The 10,825-nt window shown below is 49.0% G+C and overlaps 1 protein-coding gene across 2 annotated transcripts in view; it reads right to left on the bottom strand.

The window, feature by feature from the left end:
• Positions 1 to 1,424: 1,424 nt before the first annotated feature.
• The window catches only part of IP6K2 (inositol hexakisphosphate kinase 2), a 28,789-nt gene continuing 19,388 nt past the window's right edge, over positions 1,425 to 10,825 (bottom strand). For both annotated transcript variants that reach the window (XM_024751428.1, XM_024751429.1), the window contains exons 2-6: positions 9,851 to 10,178; positions 7,739 to 7,961; positions 6,523 to 6,698; positions 2,645 to 2,820; positions 1,425 to 2,198 (exon numbers count right to left, since the gene is read on the bottom strand). In XM_024751428.1, coding sequence (XP_024607196.1) covers positions 1,698 to 2,198; positions 2,645 to 2,820; positions 6,523 to 6,698; positions 7,739 to 7,961; positions 9,851 to 10,052 — 1,278 coding nt within the window. In that variant the 5' untranslated portion in view covers positions 10,053 to 10,178 and the 3' untranslated portion in view covers positions 1,425 to 1,697. The remainder of the gene's footprint in view (positions 2,199 to 2,644; positions 2,821 to 6,522; positions 6,699 to 7,738; positions 7,962 to 9,850; positions 10,179 to 10,825) is intronic.

Consider the following 10,825-nt stretch of genomic DNA (forward strand, 5'->3'; position numbering starts at 1 on the left):
GGTGGGCAACGGGGAGCAAGAGTGAGGGAGGGACGGTAAAAACAAAACCCACGGGGGGCCATTTCTCTGTCCAAAGTCCTCCCATCCTTGCTCCCCACCCCACCTCCTCTTTTCGGCTACTAGCTTCTCTCGTCCTCTGTAACGTGGGTCTTTGCATAGTTTCCTCTGCCTGGGACACACTTCCCTTCCTCACAGTATAAAGTCCGCAGGCTCCCACCCCTATCAATCGCTATCACATCACTCTGTTCTGTTGTCTTTGGGGACTTACAACTCCAGGTTATCTTATTTCTCATGCTTCCTTCTGAGAGTAGACAGAAGGGCTGGTGGAGGATGGGGAGTGGGGCACCATGTGGCCTTAAGAGCTTGTTTGGCCCACCTTCCGGTCAGCCCTCACTTGGGGAGGTCTTTGAAGTCCTAGGAGGGAAGGGGGAAACCCCGGGGAGAGATCCTAAGGGTCCTGGGGACCTCCCATTTCTGTCCGGGGCTGCTCCAGCCACATTCCCCTCTGGAAGCCTGGGCCCAGGGAGAAGGGGCTGTAGGCACAACCAGGCCAGTGTATGCAGTTGGCCTGTTTTTGGACGTAGTGGATACAGGCATAGTGGACCTTGGAGAGGAGGTGCTAGGAGGTTCAGGCAAGGCAAGGGGTGGGGCTGCTAAAACTGGACATCTAGACCCTACCTTCTTAGCACTGGTTCTGTGTCCTTCTCCCTGGTGTCTGGGTCTGCAGTTCAAGACCTCTTGCCACACCTCTCCCTGAAACCGTCCTAGCACAGAGCACAAGTAGCTCTCTTAGGGGCTGCCCTGGCTGGAGCCACATGAAAGATGACACTAGCGTGGTTGCAGTGGGGTCCAGGGCTGCGTAGGAGTGGTGACAGGTGGTGTGGCCAAGAGGACCACACTGCTCAGAACAACCCCTCCCATCAAGCCACCCACCTTCTGGGACCTCCTAAGACCTTGACCACAGAGCCAATGGCTGCCAACAGACCAAAGCCTGGTGGCTACCTGAGGCCCCAGTATTGACTCCAGGATGTCTGACATCACAATGTCCAGCCAATTAGCTGCTACCAGTGGCACAGGAGCTGGACCCAAGGTTTGGCACACCTGCTGCCCAACTTTGGCTTAAGCTACATGAGGGCAGGGAAAGACCTGTATCAACAGTCAAGTGTAGTTCTCTGCATAAGGGGTGCTGGGACAGACCAGCACAGATCCCAGAGGGACCCATTTATGGTTATGTGTGTGGGTGCTCGGTTAAGGGACTGAGGACTAAGCCAAGAGGCTATGGTGACTTTAGGGTCCATGGGATGGGGTCACTTGAAGGAATATATTGCTGGGCCAGGGTGGAGGTCATGGCATATGTGATGTTTCTGAGGTTTGGGAGGGGGGCTGGCTGCCTATCCTTGGGCAAGAACGACAGCAGCACTGTGTACAATTAACAAAAAGATTTGTATTAGAACATTTACACTCAGGGAAGAAAGAGGTATCTGCATCATCAAATGTGGAATGTTGAAGAGAGAGTTAAAATAAATAAAGACTCCGAGAGCGGTTGGGGCTGGCTCAGGCTGGGACTCATAGAGGCCTCTGCCCATCAGCTCCAGGCTGCAAGGGCCACCGCCTGGCCATACTGGCCTCCTCCCCGACGCAGCACAGCTGTGCCTGGGACACAGAGAGTCTCTCAGGTACTGCTGCAGCCAGCAAGCTCACTCCCCACTTTCCTCACTTATCTCTGTAACAATGTCTATCAGGCTCTGGAGCCCAAAGATATAGCCAGCATCCTGGCCCTCGTGTACCACACTGTCCTCACCATACAGCCTGCAAGTGGTGTGTGCGAAATCGATCATGCGCACGTCCACCGAGCTGGTGCCGATGGGCTTGTAGGCATAGGCACCAGCCGACTCGTCGGCTGACTCCTCTGACAGGTCCTCCAAGTCTTCAGCATCTGAGTCCAGGGCCACTTCAGGCCGCTCCTTGCCATCATAAATGACCAGCAGGGAGCTTGAGTAGAAGCGGTAGGATTCTTGTCGCTCCAACACGGACTTGAGTTCAGTCAGCTTCCTAAGCACAGGGCCCAGGAGCTCGCGGCGCAGGTACCGCCCGTTGTGGAAAAACTGGAAAAGTGCCTCCTTGAAGCCCTGCACGGACAGCTTCCGGCCGTGGTACTTGTTCATGAACATGAGCTGCCCACTGCCTGCCTGGTATACCTGTGGGAGGGAGACCAGCAGGTGAGGTGCTGACAGCCATCTCAGGGCCTAGACCCTGGGGAGTGGCAGCGATATGACAGTCCTGGATCAGATCCTTTAATTTGTTAAGTATCACAAGAGACACTGTCCTTGCCAATCAACACCCACTCAGGATACAGCCCTCTGACCTGGGTTCCATCACCAGCCCCCTGCTCAGTGTATGTGTTGGTGGAGAGGGCCTAACTTTTTTGCCTTTCTCCCCCTCCTGTCCACAGCCTCTGGACTCAGCCAACCAGGGCAGCCCCAGAGACGATTACCCATGCAAGCATGCTTCCTTTTCTAACCAGAAAGTGACAGGTTCATTCAAATCTGGAATCTTTTGAGAAAACGGGACTACGCCACGGTGGGAGAATGGCAGCTCCTGGATGCCCCAGCCAGCCCACACCACGCACCTGCACTCCTCTCACCTGCATGCCACACACGCGCACACCAATGACTGCAGACGTGCTCTGCTGGCATTTGCGGATCTGGTTGGCTGCCTTCTCCTCTGAAGCATCATCACCATGCTGGCGCGTACCCATCTTGAGGTCCAGGACACAAGGCACCTCATAACGGGAAGTCAGGTTCTCCAGTAAGATAAATTCTGAGTGGTTAAGGACAATGCCCCTCTAATGAAAAGGTGCTGCTCCACGGGGCCTTGGCATTCCCAGGGTACAAGGCCTGCACACAGTGCCCCAGAGATCCTGCTATATCTCCCATGCAGGCAGCCCAGGCTAGAAGGCTGAAAGACACCTTCAATTCTTGTCAGGGAACTGGCCTGAGAACAGCCTGGGAGACACACACATCATTCCCTGAACTCAGCAAGATGTGGGACCATGGTCCAAAACATACTGTCCTAGGGACTTCCCCGGTGGTCCAGTGGCTAAGACTCTGCACTCCCAATGCAGGGGGCCCAGGTTCGATCCCCGGTCAGGGAACTAGATCCCACATGCGGCAACTAAGGGTTCGCACGCCACAACTAAAAAGATCCCACATGCTGCAACTAAAAGATCCCACGTGCCGCAATGAAGATCCCATGTGCTGCAACTAAGACCCAAAGCATCCATAAATAAATAAATATATTTTTTAAAAAAGTGACACAAATAGCAAAACAAAAATAGAAATGTCCTAAATTACAAACAGAACATCAAATAAATTCAGTAAATCCTAGTCTTAAATATGAACTAGAAATATCAGTATGAACTCATGAAAAGTTTTCTCTTTAAAATAAATATGTATTTCCCAGATGTGGGCACTGAAAAGATCTAGAAACAATGACCGGATGTATGAGCTCCCCTAGTGCCCAGACCAGTGCTTCTAGAGCAGGGCCAGTGAACTATCACCCCCTGCTCACTCACTGTTGTATAACCTATAAGCTAGGAATGAATGGTTCTTACTTTTTTTTTTTTTGGCTGTGTTGGGTCTTTGCTGCTGCGTGCAGGCTTTCTCTAGTTGTGGCAAGCGGGGGCTACTCTTTGTTGCGGCACGTGGGCTTCTCATTGCAGTGGCTTCTCTTGTTGCAGAGCACAGGCTCTTAGGCGCATGGGCTTTAGTCGTTGTGGCACGAGGGCTCAGTAGTTGTGCCTCACAGGCTCTAGACCACAGGCTCAGTAGTTGTGGTGCACGGGCTTAGTTGCTCTGTGCTATGTGGCATCTTCGCGGACCAGGGCTCAAACCCGTGCCCCCTGCATTGGCAGGCAGATTTTTAACCACTGTGCCACCAGGGAGGTCCATTGGTTCTTACATATGTATGTGTGTGTGTGTGTGTGTGTGTGTGTGTGTGTGCGCGCGCGCGCGCGGTACGTGGGCCTCTCCCGTTGCGGAGCACAGGCTCCGGACGCGCAGGCTCAGTGGCCATGGCTCACGGGCCTAGCCGCTCCGCGGCATGTGGGATCTTCCCAGACCGGGGCACGAACCCGTGTCCCCTGCATCGGCAGGTGGATTCGCAACCACTGCGCCACCAGGGAAGCCCTTATATATTTTTTTATTCATTCATTCATTCACTTATTTATTTATGGCTGTGTTGGGTCTTTGTTGCTGTGCGCAGGCTTTCTCTAGTTGTGGCTAGTGGGGGCTACTTTTCGTTGTGGTGCACCAGCTTCTCACTGCAGTAGCTTCTCTTGTTGCGGAGCATGGGCTCTAGGTGCGTGGGCTTTGGTAGTTGCGGCTCCTGGGCTCTAGAGCACAGGCTCAGTAGTTGTAGCGCACGGGCTTAGTTGCTCCGTGGCATGCGGGACCTTCCTGGACCAGGGCTTGAACCCATGTCCCCTGCATTGTCAGGCGGATTCTTAACCACTGCACCACCAGGGAAGCCCTATTCTTATATTTCTAAGAGGTCAAAAACTGTATGGGGTGGGACAGGGAGAGTGGGAGGGAGATGCAAGAGAGAGGAGATATGGGGATATATGTATATGTATAGCTGATTCACTGTTATAAAGCAGAAACTAACACACCATTGTAAAGCAATTATACTCCAATAAAGATGTTAAAAAAATCATAGTAAAAATAAGAATTAAAAAAAAAATGTATGTAATACTTCATGACACACGAAAATTGAATGAAATTCAAATCTCAGTGACCATAAATAGAGTTTTATTGGGATACAGCCACATTCATTCATTTACATTATCATCTATGGCTGCTTTCAGGGTACAAATGGCAGAGTTGTGATGCAGTCAGTGTATGGCCTGCAAAGCTTAAAATATTCACTGGCCATTTACTGAAAAAGTTTGCAACCCCTGGTGTAGAAGAATGACTGAATTCACATCTGGAATATGAAATATACACGAGTCTGTACCAGTTCTTCATATGGGAAAGACAGCCATCAGAGACTACTGTGATTGTGTCAAAATGACTCAGGAGCCTATTTTGAAAGGCTCCCACTTGCCAAGCATGGGACAATTTGAGCATCAGTAAAGATAACTGCAATGGACTAAAACACGTCAAATATGTTTAAATTCATGGGTTCATAACAATGCTGAAAACCTCACTGGTCACCTTTGGAGGGTGTTAAGAAACCATCTCTTTAGTCTAAATCTAGTAAACAAAGGAAAATAAACTCTTAACCTGCCTTTCCTATATGAACTATACCTCAGGATAAGCATATAGTTGATGAGGAAGAGTTTCTCTTTACAGAAGGATTCCAGCTAATGAATGAAAAAGGAATGACAAAATTAGAAAATCACCTAATGAAAAAATGGCTCTAAGGCAACTGCAATACAAAAGAGAAAGACAACAAAACACCTCGCTTCCCGATGGACAGCTACAATACCATCTCTGAGAGATTCTTGCCCCCACCCCCCCAAAACTGAACCTGAATCTGATCAAGCTTGTAGATAAAATTATCAACTCAATGGAAACAGAGGGGAAAGAGTAACGTGTAAAAGACACCACAGGATGTAATCAGTATAATCCAGATGGTGGGAAACTCTAGAAGACCCAGTTTCTTTGACAAGAAATTTCCAAGAAGAAAAACCAGAAAGGGTATTTTAAAAGACTTAAACATTTCAACCAAATGCAATGTGTGAACCTCATTTGGATCCCCATTCAAGCAAATCATCAACAAAAATATTTATGAGACAATTAGGAAAATGGGGTCACAAATTAGATACTTGATAGTAAGGAATTACTGTCCACTTTTCAAGGAGTAATAATGGTATTAATGTTTTAAAATACCTTTATCTTTCAGAGATACATGCTGAGGTGTATATAGATGAAATGAAATATCTGACACTTGCTTCAGAGAGTGTCCAGCTGGGGGCTGCTGGGTGTATAGAGACAGTCATGACAGGAGACTGACATGACTGGGTTAACCAACTGCTGAACCTTGGTGACTGGTATGAGGTTCAATGCATTATTCTATCTGGTACATCCAGGTTCCCTACTCCAAAAAAAAGAAAGGACCCTGTGTTTTCTTCACGTGCTAACCTGGTGAACCAGACTGAAAGGTCAGTCCTACCCCACCGCAGACCCTGGCAGTTAAGCACTATTTGGGGACTTCTGTAGGAGTCTGAAAACACGAACCAGGTCCTTGCACTCCAGGCTAAAGCCCCCCGGGTGCAGGTTGGTCCCTCCATGAGGTGCCCCTGACCCCCAGGAACCCATCAGACTCCCTCCCCAGCACCTGCACTCCCAGACCAGCCTTTGGCCCCGAGGGAAGTAATATATGCCCACAGTTACCACCTAGGGTGTCCTAGCACAACCATGACTAAAAAAAAATTCAATTTCTCTCTGCAAGCTCATAGGGTCTCCTCTCACTTGCCCTCCCTTCTCCCCAAGGCAGAGATGCCCTATGAACAAAGGATACTGTACTGGTTCCGATGTTTTGCATTCTCCTTCATTCTCTGTAACTGTTGCTGGTGACACTTCATGCTCCAAGGGTTGTAGTGTTTAAGCTGGGAACTGACATTCCCCTTTTTCTCTACACTGTAGTACAAGACTTCAGATTTCTTCAGCCACTCAAATTCTTCTTCTAACTTATGGCTATAAAGAGACAAGGAGCCAATAAATCATAATGTCTTATCAAAACTCAGGGGCAAAAAGGCATGAAGGAACTTTCTGGAGTGATAGGAAGTTTCATACCTTGATGTGGTGGTTGTTTTAGTGCACACAGTAAACACTTCATTTACCATAGTATATTATACCTCGACAGTTGATTGATTGATTTAGAAACTTTAATCTTTATTTATTTATTTTCTTTTTAAAAAATGTTTTAGGCTGTGCAGCATGCAGAATCTTAGTTCCCCAACCAGGGATCGAACCCATGCCCTGTGCATCGGGAGTGCGGAGTCTTAACCACTGAACCTCCAGAGAAGTCCCAAGACAGCTGATTTTAAAAAAAGGGGGGGGGGGGGTCAGCTCGCTGTTTTTCTACAGTTGTTTTTCTACAGTAAGGAAAACCTTCGATGAAAGAACAACCTCTGCCTCCAGCCCGCACCCTGCAAGGCAGCCTTCACTGCCCTCTTCTTCTAGGTAGTACACCCCCTGGCTTCTGGAACATCCAGGTTCCCTGACTCAGAATGCTGGAGACTGAAATTCCATGAGAATAAGTCAACTTACTTAGCTACGTTTTTAATATATATATAATTTATCTTTTCACAAGCTCTGCCAAGGTGTGGCACTTGGAGCGCTCTGCCTACGGGGATCCCCAAGATTTGGGGATGCCCAACTGACCATTCTGTCTCCCACTATCAGTGAACAACCTGAGGTGATGGGATGGCTTCTGTCTGGGTCACTGCTACATCCCCAGGATGCCACATAGGGCCTGGCACAGGGCAGATGCAGGAGGAGTGAGTGACTGAAACTTTTTTACAGCTGCCACTACAGTTGTTTTACCCGAAATAGCATGATATAACTCAGAGGCAATTAAAGAGAAGCTGGGCACACCATGTGGGAACTGACCACTGAGTGACGAGGTACCTACTAATAAGTCCATAGTGTGAGTCCTTAGCCCTAGGGGACTGGGCTGTAACTGAGATCCCTCCTCTCCCACGGAGCTCAGTCTCCTCTCAGTCTATACCCACCTCTTCATCTTCTCCTCCTTCCGGTGCTGGCGCACCCAGTCCTTAGGGATCTTTTCTGTTTCTAGGACGTGATGTTTTTTGTTTGTCCACCTTAGTAGCTTACTTTTTGGTTCACAGTCTGAGTTATCTACACTGTCCATAGTTCCGTGGTCCCCTTTTAATGGATATGCTATTAAACACAAGTTCCTGTCTTCATCTTCTTCAAAGCGCACAGATACCACACCTGGAAGAAGGGTGAGGAACAGAGAGGACTTTTAATTCCACAGGAAGATGTGTTACAAATAACATGATTGTAACGTTTATTTTTTTCTTACCCTGTTCCTTAGTCTCTATGTTGCCAGAGGCCCCAAACTCATCTGCAAACCTAACAAATATCAAAACATCTAGAAAAGATGACACCATACAAGACAAGCAATTAAGGAGCAAACATGGCCGAGAGTCTTCCTCTCTGATGCACTCAACAAGGCAAGAGCCAAAGAATTACAAGACACATTTTTCCATCATTGAAAATGTTTATTAATTTTTATGTAATTCTTCTAATCCTAAGAGAGACGTAAAAACATTTGCTCTTTATATCTTGTGGGAATTTTTAAGGCCCTAAACAGAAACTCCAACAGCCTTGAGGCTTGCTTTAAAGCAGAGCCTGAACAGAGATTTGCCTGAGGGGTAAGAAGCATCCAATGGTAAGGGAAGACTGGGCAAGCAAAACAAAATAAAGGAGCAAACGAAACAAACCACACAGCACAAAAGACACCCTAGCAAAGGCTTCTTGCAGTGCCCCCCCACTGGGCACCCCAAGCCTTTTGCCCTTCTTGAATATATTGCTTTATTGGTCTTTGCAGTCTCATGTCACAAAAGAACAAAATGAACACAAGGCAAATAGGGTTGGGCTGGGAGCACAGACGCGTAGTGGCCTTGAAAGCAGCTTTCCCCGAGTCTCTAGAACCTGCCACGTGTAATTAGACAGTCTTTGAGGAGGGGGCTGTCAGGTGAAAGTGTTTCAGCAGGTGCCGACGCCGACTGGCTGAACACCTTTCCTCCCAGGCCTCTGTGGCCTGGGATCACTCAATTTGCTCAGTCCTTGCTGCAGGGGAATGCGTGCTCAGAGAGACGACACTTCTGAGGTGGTACCTGGCTCTGGGCGCAGAGGAGCCGGGGTGGGGAATTCAGGGGACCACATTTTCCTGTGGCCATGGGAAAAGAACCAGGGAAAAAAATGGGGGCGGGGCAGCCAGCTAACAAGGGGCCTTTGGCTTTGTCCTGGAAAAAACAACAGAGAAGGACCAAGTGAGGGCCCCCAACTCCCCCACCCCGACCGCAACACACATGCATATTCAGAGTACAAAGAGAGATGCCCAGTACATTCTGTCTTCAAAGAGCATGTTTCAACAGTTCCAGAAGAACCCAAGTTGTTCAAGAGTCTTTTGCATAACCAGGTAATGCAACTTTAAAATTAATTTCCTTAATGGATTCTTCCTGATTTACAAAGGATCTCCGCCCTCCCCAGGAAAGACCACACCATGCTGTTGGCTGCTGATTCCCCCCCACCCCCACCAAAATGCATTATAAAAAGGAAGAAAGAGTCACCACATGTGAATTAAAGGGTTGCCGTAATATAGCCATTTCGGGGACATTCCGTAATAGCAAAGGGCTTCAGCTAATCAGCACAAGCCTCCCACTCCTGCATTCCATCTGACTCAACTCTGCTCCCAGCCTACCTAATCAACAGGGCTTCTGGTTTCCTGGAGGACAAAAAGCAGGCGGCAAGTATTCTGGGTAAAATCCTCCCAAAGTCTTCCCCGGATGTCTCCTCATGGGGGACTATGGGTTACCGAGATAAAGAGACACCTGAACATAAAACACAACTACACTTCCACCAAAAATAAACTCAAAACAAACCCACAAAACAAAACAGAATTGAGCAATCTTACCGGGACTTGAAAACTGAGGGTGTGAGGTGCTGGGCGGAGGGCCAAGAGGAGGAGGAGGGAAAACACAGAGTGAGTGGGAGGAGTGAGGGCTCCGGGGATGGCTGCCTGGGCTTTCCTTGGCCGCGACGCCTTGCATGTCCTTGCCAGGCGCTGGCGACCCCTACAGCAGCTGGGGGCTCACCTTTGTACTGGGGAGTGAATTTGCGCATCTCCGCAGGGAGGGTCTCGTAGAACTGGTGCTCCCTCGGGACCAGAGGCTTGCACAGGGTCGTCTCGTTGAAGCGGAGCACGCACGAGTGCCCCCCGACCTGGTGGACAAAGGGCTCCAGCAGGATGCCCTTGGCGCGGGGCTCCACGTCCATAGCCCTGAAGGCTGGGCTCATCCTCCAGGTGCAGGCAGCAGGGAGAAGGGGGAGGCAGCGGGGTGCAGCGGCCAGCGCGTCCTCTGTCGTCTGTCCGTGCGTCCGTCTGTCTGGCCTCAGCTCCTCGGTTGTGTGGGCCAGGACGCTCTGCCGGAAGCAAAGAGTGAGAACGGAGTTGGAAAGGGCCAGGAACCGCCTTAGAGACTCTAGCCCTCCTCTTCCAGCAGAAAGACAAAACAGCCTGAGCTCCCGCGGGGTCCCGCCCACGCCGCCCACTTCGGCCCCGCCTCCTCCCACAGAAACAAGCAGCCAGAGCTCTCCCCCGCGGGCCGAAGCCGACTGGCAGGGACTGGTTGCGGGACCCCGAAAGAGCCCCAATCACCCCACCAGGCGTTAGAAAGTCACTACCGCGAAGCCACGACGACGAAATTGTTATTTTAGGTAAAATCACAATTTCAAACCTAATATCCTGATTAAATCTTACCATTTTCTAATAAAATTGTTAAACTTACAGTAATTTATATCCAAGTCCCTCCATTAATTATATAAATATATTTTAATAGACTTTATTTTTTTAGAGCAGTTTTAGGTTCACGGCAAAATTGAGAAAATACAGAAATTTCCCATATGCCCCGCATATGCATGGACAGCCTCCTCCATTATCAATACCCCCCATCAGAGTGGTACACTTGTTACATATGATGATGAATCTACACTGATACAGCACCATAGTTTACATTAGGGTTCACTCTTGGTCGTTAATTTTTTTTTTTTTTTTTGGGGGTACGCGGGCC

Source organism: Neophocaena asiaeorientalis, unplaced genomic scaffold (genome assembly GCF_003031525.2).
Source record: "Neophocaena asiaeorientalis asiaeorientalis breed wild unplaced genomic scaffold, Neophocaena_asiaeorientalis_V1.1 scaffold221, whole genome shotgun sequence".
Taxonomy (NCBI): domain Eukaryota; kingdom Metazoa; phylum Chordata; class Mammalia; order Artiodactyla; family Phocoenidae; genus Neophocaena; species Neophocaena asiaeorientalis.